Below are 21,791 nucleotides of genomic sequence, written 5' to 3'. Positions count from 1 at the left end.
GCTGATACATCCAGAGCACTAGTAGGAAATAATCTTATACATACGAAGTGATCTGAGTTTCCATAAAAATGAGGATGAAGACAAGGAGGGCGGGTATGATGGATGCTCCCATCATCCAGGTGGGAAAGGGGTGCTTATCGCCAAAGGGACTGATAATCCAGCCTCTCTTCTCTGGAGATGTGACTGAGAAGCCTGACGGCACGTTGAGTTTCTATGAGTAAAAAAAAGTTTAAGAGTGAGGCACTGATACAGGAATCAGCTGTGATGAAATGTTACTCAACTACTGGATTCACCTGTGTGTAGGTGTCAGTGATGGAGTAGTCCACCATCACTGAAACCAAAATTGAGATAGGGATGCCGAAGTCACCGATGATCCTTCTGGCCTGGAGACATAACATCACATAAATCAAACATTCACTGCTGGAACCACGTCTTGCACCTATACTGTGTAGGATCCCATGTTGGGTGGACGATTGGACGATTAACAACTGTTAACGAGCTGTGTTTAATGCATGTCATGGCTGAGAGAAAAGCTGTGTCTAGTTCTACAGACTCACACCTCGTTTCTTGGTGAGAAACACTAAATGTCTACGTTCTCCTCTGCAGAGTCATGAGAGGACAGAGGCAGTCACACATGTTACCTTGCCACCCAAAAAGCGACTGTTTCTGAACTTCCTGAGGAAAAAAGCAACAAAGAAGGTGCCCATCATGAGGACCAGAGACAGAAGGGCAGTGTTGGGCTGGTTGAAGATGGGGATGTCAATGTCGTTGAAGCCAGTAGTTGGAGCGGAGTCAATGGGGTAAACTGCGAGGAGCGGATGTTCCTGGAACACCTGGAAGAAAAGGAAAGAATTGCCTTGAAGAATCTTATTATGAAGACGAGAAAAGGAGGGAGACTTCATTTAATAGTCTATGCCTTAGCAGAGCTACTACACTGCACAGCTAGATGTACCCTGATGAGCTTAGAGAAGGTCTCATATATGAAGATGAGTGAGATGAGGAAGGCAAAGATCTCCTGGGTAAAGGGTGAGATGTAGCGGACCAGGAAGCTCCCCTCTGCTGCCACAATCACCAGCACGATGAAGATGAGCCAGAAGCCGATCCATACTCGACCGGTCAGGTACTCGAAGTTGTGGGTCTGACAGAACTGAAAGACCAAAGACATGCTACATGGTCAGAGTAAGGAAAACTGGATCCTGTGAGTAACTGAACCCGTCACGCACCTTGTAGTAGGCTTCTTCAAACACCAGCAGGGGTCCTGAGAAGCCAATGATGAGAAGGGGCTGACCAGCCAGCAGCGAGAAAATCACTCCCAGAGTCGCAGTGGACACGATGAGCTCCGTCACTCCCATCATGCCCTCTGTTTTCTCCCCTGCGCACAGACACACAACCAGAACCGTCTTCAAAGCCTGTCATTATCCAGGTCACAGGTGTTTCGGCCAGCTCAGTTTACCCAGCAGCCCTCCAAAGGTTATGGTCGGCGACAGGGCAGCGAAGTAAATGAAGATGACGGCAGCGATGCACTGCATGTCCAGCGAGTCCTTCAGGTCGCTGACGTAGTGAGGGTAGCGGCGACGGATGTCATGGATCAAGCCTCCGAAGAGGATTCCTGAGCGCTTCAGTGGGTCCACTTCCTGGTCTGCCTCCTCCTCCTCCTCCGGAACCACCTCTGTGGGTTGGTATTAAAACAATGCTGAGTGATTCAGTACAGTCAATGTGGTTCTGCCTGGGTGCCACAGTTCTAACTTGGTTAAAGGGTGAATGTGTCACGATCTGGGTTTTGTTTCTTGTTGTTTCCTGTTTTATTTTGTAATACTTCCTGTTCAGTTGTCACGTCCCGGTTTTAGATCCGCCTTTATGTTGAAAGGACTTCCTGCTACGTCACATCACAGCTGTTCCCTGTCAGTACCGGTCCGCATTATCCACACCTGCACTTCATCTGCTATTAGTTCACTTTGTATTTAACCACCACCTGTGTCCTTAGTTCCCCGCCAGATCGTTGTTTGTGTGTTTCCCGTCATAATCCGGTTTGTTGATCCTGTCCTACCGTGTTTTGTGAACCCTGTCTTGACTGCTGATTTTGAGCCTGCCTGATCCCTGCCTGTCTTGTCTGCCCTGCTTTTCTGTTCTGCCTGTTGCCAACCTTGCCTGCCTGACCACGATCTGACGCTCGACGATTCTGGTGTTGTAACCCCTCTCGTGTATGAACCTTGCCTGTCCCTGACGCTGCCTCTGCCTAACCCGGAATAAACCACCCTTTTGATCACCGTCAACCTGTGTTTTGCTGTGCATTTGGGTCCTCATCCGAGCGTCCCTGACAGAATGGTTCTGTACCTTAGCCTTTAACAGCCAGCTGCATTATAAATACCTTAACCAAACAAAGGAGCATCATCTATTAATCTGAGTGCATGTTAGACTTTATTTGATTTGTTAATTCATCATTTGGTTCAGCGATGTTTAAAAATTTAAATGCTTCCACTGGACTTTAACTTAACAAGGAGCAGCTAGATTCATGGTCGTTTAGTGGTGAATAGATAATGTTCTAATTCTTTAGACTCTTTAATGTAACACTCGGTAATGGCACCTTTGCTGTCTTGCACCACCCCAGACAGCGAGTGCTGCCTCTTGAGCTCTCGCTCCCTCCTCTTGCGCAGCATCTGCTTCTGGAAGTCAGCGACGGTCTTCAGGAGGTCTTTGCCCTCCACGTCTGAGGGAGGGATGACGATGCTGCAGTCCAAGAACTCATTGATGCCATTCAGGAGGTCTTGTCTGTCATCAGCAAAATAGGCCACCTCATGGAAGTTCTGCAGGAGAAAGTCAGCGCGGGAGCTTTACAGCAGCTGTTGCACAAGGCCACTGTAAGATGAATGTTTTCTCATACCTTGTCGGACATCAGAGTGGAAAAGGATCGTCCGATCTCGTGATAGTCCACGTTTGTTTGACTGGGACCAAGCAGGACAAACATAAAGCGAACAGGGACGGGGACCTCCAGCACCGACTCCAGAGCCACAGCCTCGCTCAGCCTCACGAAGGCCATGGCCGGCTGCTCCAGGAACTCAACACACCCTGATGCCAGAAACACCAGTTGAACGCACTCGTGGTCCATTCACCACAAGCGTCTACATCTTCTGTACAACTACAATGATGTTTATGCTAAACCTAGATGTTCTGTTCTTAGTTACAGCTTCCAATGACCTCAGGGGGGTGAGGTGAAGGCTGAGAGGACAGCACCAACACTGTTTTGAGGTGAGCTACACTCTTGGACAAGGAAACAAAGAAGACAAAACAGCAGAACTTACCGACTAAAACGATGACAGCTTCAGCATCTTTGGGAATTTTGGCAAGAAGCTTCAGCGATCTGGCCGTGGCTGGATAGCTCTCAGGAGGCAGAGGGTGGAGTGATTTCTTGGAGGGAAGAACCAGGATGAATGCCTGTATGAGCAGTTCTATTCTAATGCATTTCACTAAACAGCACAACTTGTACAGGTCTGAAGAGATTTTTATCATTTAATATTTAATAGGCTGTTTCTAATTTGCCAACAGTTAAAGCCATGGGGAACATTTAGTTTTCACAGTTAATGCATCAAGAAGCTTTAACTAGAAGCACCTGTAGAATCTAATGCAGCACATGTGGTCCACAGAGGTTTACTCTGTTGGACTTCTGACCTCATGGAGGGTGTTTCAGAGAACAATACCAGAGCCACCACCCTGACATCAGGATCAGTAATTGTGGTGAACTCTGTGCTTAGAGCTGATTCTTAGAACCAGAACACAAACCATAAACTATTCCGCTTTGCTTTCATCTCGATCCATTCCGATTGCTGCGTTCCAACATCCAAGCAGCTTCCTGTCAAACCTAGTTAATCACTCAGCTTGGCCGCCTGCTGCGCCCCTGTCTGTCGCACAGGTCTCACGCCTCGTAGATGTAGTAAATGAAGGATGAGCAGTAAGAGAGGCAGCTTACGAAGAGGCTGACAAACACGTCCTGTTTGGGGTCGTACAAAGGCCCTTTTCCGTCATGGTGTTCGTCGAGCTCCTCGGCCACTAGCGGCACATTGGTGTCCTGCACATGGTTGTGATTGAAGGCACCGTGGAGGCTGCCGGACGAGTGGTGGCGATGGAAGCGATGCTTAAAATCACTGGGATGGCTGTAGGACAAAATGAAACCGTGGTGAGATACGCAAGCAAGACAGTAAAGCTCTGACAGGTATTAGCTAGTGCTTCAACCGTTCTGTGCTGCTAGAACTGATTATCACAATTTGGCCTCATCAAAATCCAAAAGGGAAGCAGACAGGCCAACGTGAAACTATGCTGCAGCGAGCGTGACACTCATCCTGTCGTTCTTTGATCTGGACCCGGTACAGGTTTTCATCGCTATTACGTAAGTCAAACACAAGCTTCGTTTCAGAAACAACAACTTCACTAAAGGAGCCCTGAAACTCAAGTTATGAAAGTTTTTCTAGCTTATCGTCATGGTAATAGCAAAGCTTGCTATCCAGTGACTGTTTTTCAGTATTTCACGCAGAAAGAATTCAACTTCAGCATCACAATGGAATCCTAAATTACCAGCTCGGTTCAGCATTAACCCACACAGAACCAGCTCCAAAGGTAAAGATAATTAGGAAACTCTTGGTAGACATAGTCAGACACGTGGTATAAGAGTGCAGGACTGCTGTATGCTACCTTATTGTCTGAGTGGAAATAATCATGCTTGTTTCCCAAGCATTCAGTGTTACCAGCCAATATTTTTAAACACAGCTTCATTACATCATCATCGATATCACCTCATATCACCACAGAGGCCGATAAAACAGCCCAGCACTAGAGAAGAACAAGGTGTAAGACCAAAGTGAATTATACTTGAGATGCTTCCAGAGCATCTTTAAAGTGGTCTGAGAAGGGATCAGCATCACCATGTGTATCTTTCCACATCATAAATCTGACATCTCACTCTGTTTATGACTCTAATGGCAGAGTGCTGCATTCCCTGTGGAAGCAGCCAGAATCATGCTGGGAATTTATGTGGAAAGGCTGTGAAAGATGGGACAAAAACATGTCGGCCCTGAAAAAAGTCTGCTTGCCAGCTTTGTGTCTTTGTGCGCTTAAGGTTGCAGCCCAACAGAAAACCTAGCAGCCACAGTGCTGGAAACCCGAGAGCAGTCTGCACTGCCATCGCACTGCAGCAGTGCTTCAGGGACAGCTGACACCAGACAAGACAATGTGACAGTGAAGTCAAGCTGGAATATCTCCTGACCAAGCCAAAGGACCAACTCATTCTAACATTAAAAACATGAACACAGCAACAGATCCATTTATTGCCCCTCATGGAGTCCAGGTAGCAAAGAATAAATGACCTGAGCAATAAAATGGAGGGAAAACGATGAACATCAGCTAGAAAGCTCTCGAACACCCAGCCAATCATTCACGGAGTCATTCTGAACAAATAACAAAAGTCAGGTTCACAGTGATTCATCCTCTGGGGACCATGAATGCTATAAATGCAACTGCAATGATCTTTTAGACGTGCACAGTGTGGCTCAATCTGACTTTCCCCCATTACGTAACATGGTTTGTGTTCAGAGCACTGTTCCATTGGTTATATCTCATAGGTCAGTTTAAGTGTCAATACGAGTCAATGAGGATGATGTCATATATTCATGTAACGGAACAGAAACTCAGCCTGAGTCTAAGAGGATCCCATGTTGAGTGGCCCCTGGTCTACCCCCCTGGAAACTTCCTCTGGTTATCAATATAGCACCCAATAATTTCCAACACCAACATTGACCTTGGTACCAGTGTTGACTGATCAGGGCTGCCTGGAATAAAAACCTGCATATGTAGGAACCACAAAATCCCAAAACCCCACAGGCTAAAATACTGTTGTAAAAAAAGCCCTAGTCTAGGCTGCAGAGCTCAGCCCAAACAAAGCCCAGAAGATGAGTCAGGTTCTTCTGGAAATTCCCATTCAGTTCACATGAGTTAGGCTCATTTAACAACATTCAAGATGGAGTAATGATTAATGAGGAGGGTTAGGCTTCATGCAGACTTATACAGTACTTCCAAACATTGCATCCACATAAGGCTAACAAAGGCTGTTCAATATATCTAGAAGCTCTGCTGGGCCAGGACCATGAAGCAGGAGTTGATCAGGATTCATCTTGTGTGTCATATCTCATTAAGATTGCAGTTGCCATGGTAATGCCTCAACCAACCCTGACTCTCTACTACTTTACTGGCCACTGACCTGTGCTTGAGAAGCAGAGCCCGTAGAACGCTGGCTCTGTCCTCAGCTCTGATCTGGTCAGAGATGATCATTGTCTCCACCATCAGATGAGCGATACCAGGAAGAGAGTTCTGCTCAAGGTCCAGAAGGATGGCACCTGGGGAAGGAAGTAAAGAAATATTAAGAATTCATAACTCTGAGCTGTAAATTCATCACTATATCTGCACCTGTCACTAATGTAGGGTTCTGCCTTACATTGTGCGCTATGTTTATCAGTGTGAGTCGTATTTTAGCTGCAAATAGTGGGAGATGAAGCTGTTTTCTACCGTTGGTGATGGTCCGGCGAAGCTCCAGGAGACTGCGAAAGGAGAGTGAGGCCACGTGAGGTTTCCCCCAGCGATCGGTCTCTTCCTCTACATCCTCCTCAAACTTGATCCAGCGAGCACGCTCCTTCCAGCGCATCTCATGGTCCTTCTCCACAATCAGCTCGTTCAGCTCCACGAACAGCTGAAGGAAGACGAACAATATGAGCAGCCCATCCCAGGCCCATTACAGTATTAGTACGGTTGCATTAGGACATGTGTTTGTGTGAGACTAATAAAAAAGGGCCATCAATAGGTTGGTGGTTCAACCAAGAAAAGAAAGAAGTTTTAATAAAGCAGGTGTGTGGGTGTATGATTGTGTAACCTTCTGTTTAAGCCTCTACACCCACATATTGGCACTACAGCGTGGTGGTTCCCCCTGTTTCGCCAGCTCTTCCCATTTTGTCAGTGTGGGCCATCTTTGTAATTTAGTCACACACTTTACTAACTTTGTCATTAAACCTTCCTGTTTGGGTGTTGGCCTGTGGCTCCACATACGTGTTAGTTTGCCAGGCTTCTCCTTAATTTGTGCATGTTGCTCCAGTGAAACTGTTATGATCCATGACCTGATTCTGCCTGCTTTCACTCATTCACACTTATTCCCTCTGTCCAAGCCCCTGATTATGGCCACACCTCCCTGAACTTCCCCTCTGCCTTCTGTTACTTTACTGATTGCATTCTCCACTCACCTGTGCCTTCCCCGCTGCACCTGCTCAAATCCTCCACCTCATCCACTCGCCTCTCACTAGACCGTTGATGTGTCATTTCGCCAGTCTTGCTGTTTTTCCTTGCTCCTCAATTCAAAGGTCATGTACTTTATTTTTGTCTGCTCTGTAAATCCTGTTCAGTCCCTGTAGCCAAGCTTATTTACAGCGTTTTCTTCTCATTGTTTTTTGCTTTGCTATGTGACCTTGGTTCTCTGTTTCGTGTGTTTACCTCCTAGTCCTTAGTTGTAGTTATCGTTTGTAGGTGTGTTTTTTTGTTATCTCATGTCTTGGTGGCATGAATAAATTAAGGTGTGTTTTTTTTCCTCCCATAACGTGGGTTCCATTTTGGTCTAGACACTCATTTGAATCCCCAGCCTGCCATTTTAAGGCATGGAATAGAAGGTTTTAGTTAGTCCGAGAATTCGTATCTTCCATGTATAGTATACATATGGATCCTCTAATTCTTCTACTGTACGTCATTAATGTTCAAACTCCTATCGTTGATGGGCCTGGGACCTGACCTAAACCAGTACAGGTGACTTGTATATTGTGTTTAAAGACAGGCGGTGACAATTGCAGCAAAGCTAATTTACTAATTGAACTTGTATAATACTAGAATGTGCCAACCTCGTGCGTTTTCTTCTCTGCAGCCCTCTTCTTCTTCTTCAGGCTGGAAAGCGGAGCAGAACTGATGCTGGCACGGCTCACCTGGCATCGGGATGATTTCTTCACCAGGTGGCGTCTCACTCCAGGGTTGTCCTCAAACCTGTGACCTGAACACAGTGTTAACAGGAGAGTGAAAAATACACGAGAAACTACTGTACATAAAAATACCAAAAACTATACACCACAACAGCATTAACAAATATAATGCACATGGTAGCCAACCATTTAGAAATAACAAAAAATGGGGAAGTTAAGAATGATCCTAAAGGAATCACTAGAGATTAAGAATTTATAGATGTAAAAGCAAAAAGAAGTTAAATACAAGTTAAATATTAATAAATAAATATGCTCCTTTCCATAGTTGTGGACAAATCTACTTTATCATCTTCTACCCAGTCCACTTTGCAATATCAGACTTCTGGACCAGATGCTCTTTAGTTTAAACAGAATCATTTATGAAACCCAGTTTATGGTCGCTATGGCCTAAAAACAACTGGATATTTCAAACAGGTGTTACTTACAGTAAATAATCACTTTTTGTTATACTTCCTAAGGCAGAAAGGATTATTCTGATCTCTGTCTTTGTGACGTCAGGGCAGTTTCTGGTATTATTAGCTGGTATGGTAACAATCATAATTGTGGGTTTGGCCTGAGTTTGATGTCAGATCTGGCTGATTGACCAAGTGTGATTCAGACTGGCCAGTGGCTGGATGAGAGCGTTTCTGGTGTGGTCAGATCTAAACTACTGGAGACCAAGGTGGCGAGAGAACATTGTCTTGGACATGAACTAATGGTGATTTTTCAATTGAGTCAATGACAAACATATGTTCAGAATTAGATGAACAAATGAGGTGTGGCCACTACATGTCTATTATCGTGGACTTTTGTCATCAATTAAGGAACGATGTATCATTTTTGTCTGCACGTGTATAAGGTTCATATAAAACCCAAGCAGATGTAGAAAGTGTAAATAATTGAAACAACATTAACCGTAAAGAGCTGTTATCAAATTCTTATTCACGTTTATAAGATTTTATTGAATTTATTTATTTAGGTTTATTTCTTTTATTGTTTTATTGTCTTGGAGTTTTTATGTCTGTTCTGACCTATTTTTATTTTCATGGTTCTTTGTGCACTAATTGATTGATAACAAGTTATGCAGGCCTCTTATCAATAAAGAGAACCAGGTCCAGGTTGATACTACAGTCTGGAACAAACCGAAGCATCAGTAATAATGAGAGGATCTACGGTTACTTAGTGTCACCCAGTGCACTGAGCCAATAGATGCCAGTCTGGTGGGACACAGTCATCAGAGTGGGTTTGTGCGTAAACAGGAAACAGGAATAAAAATAGAAATTCACACAGATTGTCAATGAATGTCTTTCTGCTCCAGCTGTGGTGAAGCCCAAAGCAAAATGGGTGCAGCTGGATCAATAAGGAAGCAGGAAATGACAGGAGTCAAGCCCCGTGTCAATCTGTTCAATAGCTGCTCTGCTCCCTTTGTGGCTGTGCATAACTCTCCTGTTGCCTTTAGCTCCAGTTAGCTTAGCAGCCGGCTACAGGACCAGTGGAAACAAGTTAGCCCCCATCAATACATCTGCCGTATTTAAAAATAGAATGAAATACGCAACCATGTGAATTTCCCCTGTGTGACGTTTGCATTAGAAACTCACAAGCTTGGCGTAATGTTAACTACTGTTCAACATTGTGATTTTAAAGCCCTTCATTGATTGAGACAAACTGAATGAATGAGAGTAGGGGTGAAACTTACGCATGGGCTCGATCGGGGACCCCAGCTGAGTGTGGATTGACTCAAGCAAGTCATAGTCATCAAAATCTAAAACAAACTCCTCAAAGTCCTCAAAGCTGTTTATGTTGGACAGGGAGCTGTAGTGTTCATTCTGGTTCTGCCTTGAGGTGCCAAAACCCCTCTGAACGCTTATCCGACGGTCGGTTCGGGGATCCATGCCACGCTTCTTGTCAGAGGGCACAAGCCCCTGGTTCTCCTTGATCTCAACATCTGTCATCTTCGCGGTCGGTGCCTCCTTCTCTCCCACTCTCTCCAAGTGGACACACTGCTCATCCAGGGCTTCCTTGAACACTTAGACGCCGTTGCTCCTCCTGGGTTACTGTTGTGAAGTGTCTGGGTCAACCAGACTGCCTATTGTCATTGACTATTATGAGTAATAACCAAATCTAGTCAACAGCCAAAGAAAATTCCAGTTGTAGAATAATTTTTAACAAAAATACTACAAACAGCAATGCAGTATTTGAGATCAGCAGCTGCTCCTCTCCTGGATCTTCAACCTGGAAAATGTGTATGAAGTGTATGAACAATCCCAAACAAACGCTGGTACTACTACTGAACCAGCCTGTGAGCTGAGAGGTAGCGCCTCCCTTTTTAATGTCCTCGTCACATTGATTCCTGCAGCCGCAGAGAAACGAGCACATAGGTTTTTATAGTGCTGCTATAGTGTCTGTGTGGGGGTAAAGTTCAAGGTCTGGAGGCTGACTTGAACTGAAAATGCAAACAGGCACATGCAGATTTTCCCACTAAAAAAAACATAAACAGAAGAATGCATCAGCAACAGCTACTGCAGGAGTTGGCTCCAGCATCGCTTACTGTGGTTCCAGGATAGCTATCCGACTAAACTGCCCCATTCCTCTCCCTGCGTCTGCAAAGAAACCACCAACGGTCTGAGGTTCCATGGTCTGAATGGTAGAACAAGTGCACCAACGTGAGCTAGACATGACCCTCGGTACTGAGCCACTTCACGCTTCACTGCATGAGGTTGTACGGTAAAGACCTGGTTTTAGGGTTCAGGTCAGAATTTGGTTCGGAATGGGTCAGGGTGCAATAATTGGTCGAGATCATGGATGATGTCACAAAGACACTAGCCATAATGAAACAGTGATTGTTGTGACAGCCTCACAAAATCAAGCATCACCCTCTGCAAATCCGACAGCTGGTTGTGACTGTGAGTGTAGGTGCCCTGCTTTCTGTGTCCAGATGGGTCCTAAACAGTCAATGATTGCACTGCTGTGGTGAAGTGGGAATGGCCGCAGGCAGGGTCGCTGGTGAAGGGGAATCGACTGCAGCCTCTGTTAATTACTGGGATGCAGAGTGCTTTTCTGGCTACAGCCTTTATTCTGTTTCCTTATCAAGTCTATTCACCTTTGCATTTGTTCACCTTTGAAAAAAATAACACTTGAGTCGATCCCTTAGAATAAAGTCTGCTAACAATGACAATTTGTGTGAGCCTATGAAGGTAGCTATAGAAGAGGGCCCATTAGCCTCACTGTTCATCTGAGCCACGTTATTTTTGTTAAGTCATCATTCAAATACATCTGGTGTCTTTAATATATCAGCAAAATATACATCAAGGTGCACATAAATTATAATAAAATAACAATCCTATCGTTTGTATCTTTTAAACAATCAGTGTTAAAAAACGAAAGAAGAACCTTCTGTCTTCTCTTTTTCTCTTTTTCTCCCAGAAGCAAGTTTAACAATGTATAAGTCTCACTGGCCAGCAAAACCATAGGCAACAGCAAAGATCACCAAAGCAAAAAAGTCTGGAAATGCAGCAAAATACTTGACTTAATAACAATTTTACATAAAAATGACACTGTTGAGTCACTTAGACTAAACTAGTGCTGGAAAATGTAAATGCAATTGATCAACATGTCATGACAAACATTGTTCAATGGTAAAACTATTAGCTTGGGTGGTTAATGCGCTGGTTTACTAGAAAGGTGTAATTCACATGTATGACCAGCAGAGGAGGCTCACAGCTAACCCTGCCTGAAAACCCAAAGGGACGAAGATGAGGATACAACCTCAACAAAACATGTTACAACTCGCTATACATATTTTTCCATTTGACATATTATATACATATAATATAAATAAGATAAAAACATAATATATATATGATATTCCTTTCACATGAAATGTGGTCATAACCAAATGTTAGTATTGTTTCTGCCTTTCACAGATGTTTAAATAACATGGTCATGAAAGATGAGTGAATTTTAGACAACGTGGTTGAATTTCATTTTAGAGCTGTAACAAGTATTAAGATTGTCATTGCCTCTCAAAATCTAGAAAATGATTGTCTGGACACAGTGTCACACTGAATATTAATTATCCGACTCGTGAACGGAGCCACAGTTATAAAAACCACAACTTAGATTCTTTCTCCATGGGCCATTTAATACACCTTCATATTCAAACAACCGGGAGTATGCATGAGTATGATGTATGATACAGCATCTTACTTTTCATGTCATCTAGATCAGCGCTGGCCAACACCTGGGCCTCAGCCTCATCGGTAGGAACCTGCTGGTAGACGGCGGACTCCAGAGCAGTCATGCTGCCAATGCAGATCCGCTCTCGCAGATCGTAGTTGCTTCGCTGGGCACCAGCAAAGCGGTGGTGGACGGGCTTCCTCCGGAACCAGCCATGGACTGTGTTAGAGTCTGAAGAATCAGTTGCTGGGGGAGCACTGCAACACATAACATAATGTTAATATATTATTACGAAGTACAGTATTTGATAAGTTTTACTTCAAAAAGCAAGAATATCTAATAATAGTTGAATATAATAGAATATTTAAATACAAACAATGTAAACACTCTGGGTTGCACAGTCACCACTTCTCCAACAGAGGGCTTCACAACACAGCGGCAGGCCTAGTTCTGCTCACTGAGCCTGTGAGTCATCACAGCTGTGACCACTGAGATGATCACAGTATTGCTTGCACGACGGTGCTCCTGCACACGTTACAAGGGACAAAGACCTGAATCACCATGGAGGCCCTGACCTCCCAGTACCACCGTCCATGTATAATTCAATACACCCACGGAGTGTTGTGCATGTTTGTTGGCTGCCACGTGGGCCAGTTCATATCTGGAATTCGGATGGAGCTTTGACTAAAACCGTAAAGACATATGTTGGTTTATTTTGGTTTTAATTTAAAGATTTGCAGTTGTTTGCTCTTTACCTCAATATATTTATGATGGTGAGTATAATGCAAAACGTTTCATAGTAAGCCTCAAATATTACTTACATCATGCTCACTCCTGTCTTATATCACAGCTGATTAAATGCTCACTGGCTGACAGGAGCCAGTCTACACCAAACCAGTCCACGATGGCAGTTAAACTGCAAGTAACCATGGCAACTTACAGTGTTTCTATTTCATGCTACTGTACCACCTACATTAGTTCTCCCTGATAGACAAACAAGAATAAACAGTCTAAAAATCATTTAAAGCTGCAAACTCTGTATTACGTACTGTAGTAGCTAGTGACAGATGATTACTGTATCTAACTCTGCTCCACAGGAGGTTGCAGCACCCTTCAATTATTTCACTTAACTTGAGTCAACCTCGTTTCCTGTTTTTATAAACCCATGTTACCTTCACTTCTTCCAAACTAGCTGACTGACACCATGTAGGAAGTAACAGACACACTGCTCCTGCTTTAAGGTTTTACTGTAGGTCAATGCTGAAGATATGTAAGACTTAAACTACAGACCAGTGCTGTGTAAACAGAAGGTTCTCTGCTTCTACCTACAATCATTTAACACTCAGAGCAATAGATTCATCACTTACATGCATTCATCCTGCTGCATTTAAGACCAGAGGAGACCGGACAGTGATATAAAGCCTACCTGCAGGAGTCTACTTCCTCTCCAGACACCTCATACTGTTCAACAGCATCTACTCCCCCACTGTGAGAGGCCCCCTTTATCAGAGTTACATCGGTTTTCTTCGAAAGCGCATGATAATCATGTTCTGGGTGGAAGATTGTGAGAGATAGAGGTTCCTCAGAGTCCTCTTGGCTCCTCAAACTAAACTGAGAAAAAGAGGAAGATCAGTGAAACCAGACCTGCTGGCTGACAGTAACACCTATTAATGCTTCTATCAATGTTACCTGTGGCGGGATGTGGTAGGGCTCTGGGGGCGTGGCCTCTGTTGGCCCATCCGCCTCAGACTCCGCCTCCTCGTCTACCTCGTGGATGGTGGGCGTAACGTCGGACGGGGGCAGCGACGTCTTTTTTTTCCTGCGCTTCTTCTTGCGCCTTCGGTCTGTGCTGTGCATCCTCTTGCGGAGGCGCTGGGGCTGGGGCAGGTGGGTCGACAGCGGGTGGTGTGTGTGATGAAAAGTGTGTCTGTGATCTGAAAAGAAAGCCAAAGGTCTAGTGACCAAGCACATGCTGTCAAATGAAAGGCTGTGTGTGCGTGGTGCTTTAAATACAAAAGTCTAACTCAAATTCATTCTAGACATAGTCCATCGTGGACACGTGGCAGCTTTGCTTACACTCAAAGTCTTTCTCGGTGTAGTGTCGGCCCATCCTCTCGCCACTGGTGGAAGCCGAGTCACCGATGATGTCCCTGAAGCGCTCCACTGACAAAGCTTTCTCCCACTCTTCATCTTCCTCCTCGTCCTCTTGCTCCTCCACTGAAACCTCTTCATCTTCCTCATCTACCTTCACCTGGAAGAAAACAGATGTGGCCACTCTGAGCTTCTCAGTAGATGCGCCAAAGTGTTTGTTTTGAGGCTGCGTCCCAACGTCTGCACACAAGTAATACGAAATCTAGATGACTTTTAGGTTTGGAATCAGTAAGCTTTGTTCTGATAGAGTGTGTCAAGGTTCTGATGTCAGATGTAGCAGGCTCACAAGAAAGTGATTGTTTTAATGTTCATAACATCAATCCACGTGTAGCCCACAACTGTGTTCTTCTGTGCTTTGTAGTTGTAATTGGACATATTTTAACATGATGCTGTGTCAGGAGAAAAAGCTACAGGGCCTGAATCTTCCCCACTTCATGTAGAGAGGACATCAGATCAATATAATAAAGTGCTAAGTGGCAGAACTAATGCACTCGTCCGCCTCTGGAGATGGTGGAGGTTGAAGGGAGTGTCCTGCATCTGATGGGTCTGACCACTGGGACCGGCTGCTTTGGCTCGGTGAGCGCTTTGGTTACAGCTCTGTGTGCCAGGGCTTCATTACTGGCTAATTAGCAGAGGGATGAAGGGACAGGAAGCGCTGAATGATCTACCCCTCTACAGTACCTGAAGGGGGGGTACAGTACCAAGCAGTAAAGCTTTGTTTACTGGTCACTCCAGATGCTCTGTATTCATACAAACCAATTATCTTGTAAATTATTTTTCATCTCCTGACCCTCAAATACTAAAAAAAAGATGTTTTAAAAACTCTTTGATGCCGGCTTTGAGGTAAGTTTTGTTGAAGGGTCACAAGAGGACGACAGCCACAATTTAGGCGGTGGAGAATCAACACTAGTGAGGTCAGTAGCATGAGGCCAATCAGCTTTAAAACAACAGCTTCACAGCTACATGCCACTTCTAATCAACATTCGGACGGGACTCACCAACACTTCAGTTGCAAACATCTCATCTAACCTTCTGTCCTGGCTGTGTAACATTAGTATTTCCTATTTAATTGAATGTCAGGAGATGGATTCACATTATCATCAACATGTGAAGCCACATGCTAAAGAAGCAAACAAGCTTTGGAGTCTGCTCTTTATTCCATGTTTGGATTCATTTGCTTGGATTCTTACCAGCACCAACTTTAGTTGGTGGTGAAGGAAGAGGCGGGAGCACAGCTGGACTGTAAGGGAGGTGATGAGTCAGGAAGTGAGATGGGGGACTGAAGTGGGCGTTTTAAATATTTCATCAAGTAACAAGAGCCAAAAACGTATCATATAGCAAAAACTGAAGTCATATAAGGAAAGCGTTGTGAACCAACAAAGCGAAGATGGAGCATCGCTGGGCGAACACCATCCAAGGCAAAACATGATGATAAAGGACATGACAGTGGATAAATGTGAAGATGTGTGACTTGAACCAAGCAGGTGAAAGTAAGGACTCATCCAGATGGCTGGAGGCCTGCAAACACGCAGCAGTCTGATCTAGAAACAGCTGCACGGCTGGTCCAGAGGTTGGTGATTATGAGCAGCAGGATGATGAATGAAAGGAGCTTAGTGTCACACACTGGTGCATCCTGACCAGTTGGTTCTGTCAGTGCTCGAACAGCTCGTGTAGCTGGGTGCATGTGGAAAAAGATTCAGTACATGAAATACATAGCACACGGAGACAACTGGACCCCACCGGCCTAATGACACATCACCTACACGCTGGCAGAGCTTGAATAAGCACAGATTTGCGTGTGACTCATCTCGGATGTGACTTGCAGGGATGATTCGGGCTCTTTAATAATCACAGCGAATTTGAGTGAGGCAGGAAAAGTAATCTCTCTGTTCACAGCCCACAGGAGGCTTGTCTCTACTGCTACAGTACTGTGGCACGGAGCAGCTTTCCTCCAAATGTCCCCTCACTTGTTCCAAATATCAGAAGTCCATGTCTGCATATCTGTTATGTGGTGCTGGTGCAACTTTCAAAGACTGGATGAGAAAACTCAAACATCAGAGCTGCCACACAGCAAGACATGTAGACAATGAGGTGCCAAGAAGCCAATTGACATGTTCAATAAACTGTGGCACCAATTGTTTATGAGGAAATAGACTAAATGTACTTTAAAATGTATGTTTAAGATTCTTTAAAAATTAGAGTAATAATTTGAAGTAAAAGTAGTATGTTTCCTTTTGTTTTGACCAGCTGGGCTCATCCTGGTGTGGTTATTTTTGTCCCCGCACTGAACAAAATCATTCTTACCTGTTGTAGGTTGTTCAACACATCTTTTTCAGGGGCATAACCTCCTGCAGCCATGGGGCCTGGCGTGCAGCCAGTGGATAAAAGCCAAACAGCAGACAAAGAACTGAAGCAGACTCCAGGGAGGTCTCACTGAGGCTGGAGGAAGAGGAGAAACCTCACATGGAGTCTGTGCTGGGAGGGAGGCTGGATAGAAAGCCCTGGAGGTGGTGGAGGATGGTGGTGCCAGGCATGAGGTGGGGAGCGTTTTGAACTATGGGGGTTGGAAGATGGTGGAAAAGGTGCAAGATAGAAGGACCCTGGGGGGGGGGCAGGCATCAGCCCTTTTCTTTTAAGGCTGGGGATCCAGGAAGCCTTTGGAGTGGCATAACCTGCAGGAGACAGGACAGCAGAGACACACGTATGACCCACACACTGCATGTGTCATGAACAGCTCGGCCACTGGAAAAGACAGCTACTGTATTGTACGAAATAGCTGCAATCAACAAATATGCTTCTAAAAGAAGTTAGCTACTGCTTTGTAAATATTTTTAGCTACTGTTATATCTGTGAATCGCTGCTTTCACCCACATGACGCGTGGCTGAGGGTAAAAGGCCAAACAGAGCCTCTGGACCCAAACCCATTGATCATCTTATATGTGGTCAAGGCCGGATCCTATGTCCGTATGTATGTATGATACAGTAGTGAGAAGTGGTCCAGTAATTTGGTATTTTACTAATACTGTACAACAGCAAACATCTTCTTGTTTATTGTGCTGCAGATAGAGAAGGGTGTTAAAGGGTCCACTTTGTAGACATCCTGTTACATGTGTACGACTCTAGGGAATAGACAGACACGGAGTATGTCTAAAGTGCACCTTCTCCTGTTTCCACATTTTACTAATGTCCAAACACTAACAATGACAGGTACAGTATGGCCTCACCTGACTGAGACACAGCGACTTGGCACAGGTCAAGGACAAGGTTCACTTGTTGGTCCTCCAAAAGGGATAGCTAACAGCTAACCGCTAACAACTAACCGCTAACAACTAACCGTTAACAGCTAACCGCTAAAATCGTTCATATGCTGAATGAACTTCATTGAATAGTTTGGTAGGTCCTATGAAATGAAATGAAGGGCATTTTTCAAAGCAAAGCTGCAAAGCTTGAAGCTTTAGGACAACTTGCTTCTGTCATTGTCCTTTTGGTTGTTTCTGTCAGACTCCTTGGTGATGTCACATCCTAATCCCACAGGTCACACCTGGTGCATAAGCAGATGAGTTCAATGAGACTTCATGGTGTGACCGTTCAGTAACCTGTAGGTTTGCTTCACACATAGATCCCTGTTTTTTGTTCATGACAGTTGAATTCTGGGTCTGATTTAAAGCAGGGGACTTCAACCCTGGTCCTCGAGAGCTCCTGTCCTGCTGGTTTTCAAACTCTTCCTGTCCCAGCTAATACAGTAGGTAATCTATTTAGGCCTGATGAGTTCAACTGATGACCTGAATAATGTGTGAAACAGCCGTGTCGACCTTCTCTCCTTTACCACTTTGTCATAACATCCTGTAACCTGCCGTTGCTGCTTTAATGGGTGAACCACCTGTGTATCTAAACTATTTGTTTCTAAAGCAACAGTACTGCAGTGACAGCACATCTCCTTCTTCTGGCCACATTCATAGTAGAAAACTAAATATACAGTAAATGCTCTGATTTGGACAGGGTGTTGAGCAGGTCACACACTTTCTGGACCAGTGTGTGGTTATGAATAGATGATAGAGACATGCAGCTCCCAGTAAGACCAGTTAGGGAACACTCTGGTGGCCTAGAAACTTCATCACCAAAGACGTTTATGTTTTTTTCTTGTCAGCTGAACAGATAATAACAATAAATATATAATAATATGTTCCCAGTCTTACAGGGCCTGAGGAGTCCGTTGTCAGACTCTCTCTCCAGTAAACAGCGTACAGTCCAGACAGACCAAGACGCAGGGAGGCCGGTCAGACGCAGTGTTTGAAGTCGGGCTTCAAAGACAGTCTGACTGTACATGTGTGTGTGTGTGTGTGTGTGGGGGGGGGGGGCTGGCATTGTCCTGCTAAAATAGCTGCTGACTTCCAGGAATAAGCAGTCTGATGCCAAATATGTTTCCCAAAATAGCAGCGGCAGAATGAGGAACAAGGGGCACTGGCAATCAGAGAATGAATTCCAACCAAGAAACCAGAGAAAACCAGGCTCTCTGTCAGGGTTAAGTCTCTAGGTTTCACTTACAGACGTTGTACTGAAGGGGGCCAACAAACCTGAGACTTTCTAATCTAAACTGAGACAAACATTTTCTAAATGATCTTACCTTCTCTTTAGTGCCATGATGAAAAATATATATAAATGCTAAAGAACAAGAAGGTTGCTGAAACTTGTGGTAGCGGAGGTTTGGACCCACATAAATGGACGTTGCAGGCTCCAGACGACTGCTGGCATTCAACCAGCTGAAGAAGAAGCTAGTTGAATGAGTGGTACCGATCCGGTTCAGTAAGCCTTGGCTGGATTCAAACGTGCATGTTATGACCATTCCATGTGCCTCATGTGTGCTGTAGGTGCAATGATGGTGCAGGACCACAGCTGAGAGTGAAGCTCAGCAGTGGGTGCTGGCATCGGTGCACAGTCATCTCGATTTCACACTACGTCCATGACAAAACTTCCCTCACAGCGCAGACACAGACCATAGCTAACCTGTTAATCAACACAGTCTGGTGCATCACACACTACAGTTGTAGTGCGGGCATCACCACTGAGCTGACGGCAGCTCTCCCCGCAGAGGAAGCGCTTTTGTCCAAATCCAACCGCATTGTGTGCATGTAGAGACAGGAGGGCAGCGAACGCAGAGAACAGAGAAGAAGTGTAAGTACTGTGAGCACAGAGCACTGATGGGAAACGGTGGATGGGTCCAGGGCCGCCGGCCTGATGGAGCGCGTCCCGGCTGTCCGTTGACTTCACCCTGGACCGTGGGGGAGGGAGATACAGCCTCAGCGTGATATCATGATAGTTCATGAAAATTTGCAATATATTTACTGTTTGACGATATAAGAAAACAAATTCACAACAAAATTGTATGGATAACTGCAGCTCACAGACATTTGAAGGACGTCTCCATCCCTCTTTTACAACAACGATGACAAACTGTCTGACTGAAGTGAAATAGAATAACTCTTACTCCATCTACAGTATTTTCACCTCTTTCACTCACATTTTAAGGATTAATTATGACTAAATAAACTACACAGTAACAGGACACAGATAGAAGACTTCCTCTGGAACAAGGAGCTGCTAGTTTGAGTCTGTCGTCATGTTATTCACAGTCAAAGTTAACAACTAACACAGTTTTCAGTGTCAAATGCCAAAAATGTGTTTCACAGTTCTTCTTTAAGTCAGAGTTTTCATTCATACTGCTATGCTGTAAACTGTAAAAGACGAGCCAGGCATTTTTTTGAACGGATGACGCTGGACTCGTTAAAGGCTGACGCGCTGCTTGTTCTCAGACAGTTTGTTTGCCATCGGAGCGTAAATACTGTATGTTGAACGTAAATGTGTCGCTATCTCATTAACATATTGTGATATGACACTTTATGATGTAAATGTTTACACCGGTATTACTGTATCGCGTCCGGTCCAGCGCTTAGAACCTGATCTGCTCTTTACCCAGAGAAAACCCAGGCAGACAAAGGGAGAACATGCAGACTCTGACGTGGACGCTGCCACTTTACATCATGGAGGCGTCAGGAAAAGGAAGAAGGAACCTCACTCAAAGTTCGTAAAGCCACTTCCCAATAAGTAAATGAAATAGAAGTCTGAGATACAACAGCTTCTCCTGAGGTTCCTGTGTTCATGCACTGACCACCACAGCTCTACACGAGACTGTGGCTCACAAGTGTATGAAGCTTTGCTCCTGAGCCCTAAAATGACTGTTTACAGCAGATCGAGTGCAGGGGAGGGACTATTCTTCCTGGGGGACAGGAAGTGAACCACTTCTGTCCTTGAGGCAAGGATGAAGAACTAGAAGCATAAGATTTTACATATGGCTTTTTAAAATGACACGGTCCCTTTACAACCCTGGTTCAAAGCCTCAGCTTTGTGTTTATTGCTAACTTGAGTCCTGCCTGGACTCAGTTAGTGTGAGGTCGGTTTAATGTTATCATAGTTCCATGTTTAGGAGGTAAGTGCCTCACACCGTCAAGCACCAGCTGGAAGACCCTGGACTCGAATCCACACCTGCTGCCCTGGTATGAGCCTACACTGATTGGAGCTTGGACTTACAGTATTTCATGTCAGAACTATGTTACTTTTCCTTTTACTTGTATGACCAAATCTGACACCTTGTTTCTTTGTTCCAACACATATGACCATACAGAGATTTTGAGTGGACGTCACTGGCGTCAGCTTCAAATGGGTCCAATAGAGTCTCAGTATCAACATCTGATATGTTGTATCATGAATAAAAGATGGCCTGGACACTCAGACTGTGCATGCCGTCCACAACAGAGCTGCTTTGATTCTTCTTTTAAATTGCAAATTGAAGAGAGTCGGGTCCAGATCTCTCCTTTTACACTCACAGCGGCCTGTCAGAAGCTGAAACACGCAAACGTTTCATTAGAAGGGACCGGTCCTTCTGAGCTCATTCATCCAGAACCCTCCTGGGAGAGTGGCACTGGCTCAGCCTCACAGATCAGTCGATGCTGTATAATAGACGGAAGCTCATCTTACCTCCGCTCCTCCGCTTTGCTGCGATCACTTTTTGGAAGTCCCGTGCGGCGCCATTAGTTTGGTTCCTCAGCGGACGATGGATGCTGAGTCATTAGTCCTGGACGCGATCTGTTCCACCTCCCCCGTCTGAACTTGAATCTCGGAATGCTGGCTCACAGAACGTCTCGCATCCCTTCACACTGGACAACAACGCACTTTTACTACGGTGCGTCGGGAGCCGTGCGCTGCCTCTGCGCGCGCGACGCTCCTCATTAGCATCAGCGTGTCCACGCGCAGCTTTTGTCGTGGCTCTGCGTAGTTTCCTGCCTGATTTACCTGTGATGACGCAGAGCAGAACGGCGCTACAAGCGGCAGATGCTGCGAGCACACATGGCTGCAGTGGAGCTGCCTCACCAGGAC

The 21,791-nt window shown here is 45.0% G+C and overlaps 1 protein-coding gene across 7 annotated transcripts in view; it reads right to left on the bottom strand.

Annotated features, from left to right (window-relative positions):
• slc4a3 (solute carrier family 4 member 3) overlaps positions 1-21,791 on the bottom strand; it is a 27,242-nt gene extending 5,451 nt beyond the window's left edge. The window contains exons 1-20 of one of the 7 annotated variants that reach the window (XM_029136515.3): positions 21,393-21,791; positions 19,365-19,629; positions 16,665-17,032; positions 14,286-14,460; positions 13,899-14,143; positions 13,636-13,820; positions 12,240-12,466; positions 7,920-8,065; positions 6,550-6,730; positions 6,245-6,380; positions 3,965-4,148; positions 3,300-3,405; positions 2,882-3,066; positions 2,585-2,804; positions 1,454-1,669; positions 1,224-1,372; positions 953-1,147; positions 642-833; positions 294-383; positions 45-211 (exon numbers count right to left, since the gene is read on the bottom strand). In XM_029136515.3, the coding sequence (XP_028992348.1) occupies positions 45-211; positions 294-383; positions 642-833; positions 953-1,147; positions 1,224-1,372; positions 1,454-1,669; positions 2,585-2,804; positions 2,882-3,066; positions 3,300-3,405; positions 3,965-4,148; positions 6,245-6,380; positions 6,550-6,730; positions 7,920-8,065; positions 12,240-12,466; positions 13,636-13,820; positions 13,899-14,143; positions 14,286-14,460; positions 16,665-16,718 (3,053 nt within the window). In that variant the 5' untranslated portion in view covers positions 16,719-17,032; positions 19,365-19,629; positions 21,393-21,791. The other 6 variants (XM_029136516.3, XM_029136517.3, XM_029136518.3 and 3 more) reach the window with 6 other exon arrangements.

Source organism: Betta splendens, chromosome 21 (genome assembly GCF_900634795.4).
Source record: "Betta splendens chromosome 21, fBetSpl5.4, whole genome shotgun sequence".
NCBI lineage: Eukaryota > Metazoa > Chordata > Actinopteri > Anabantiformes > Osphronemidae > Betta > Betta splendens.
This window is presented reverse-complemented; position numbering and strand designations above follow the sequence as displayed.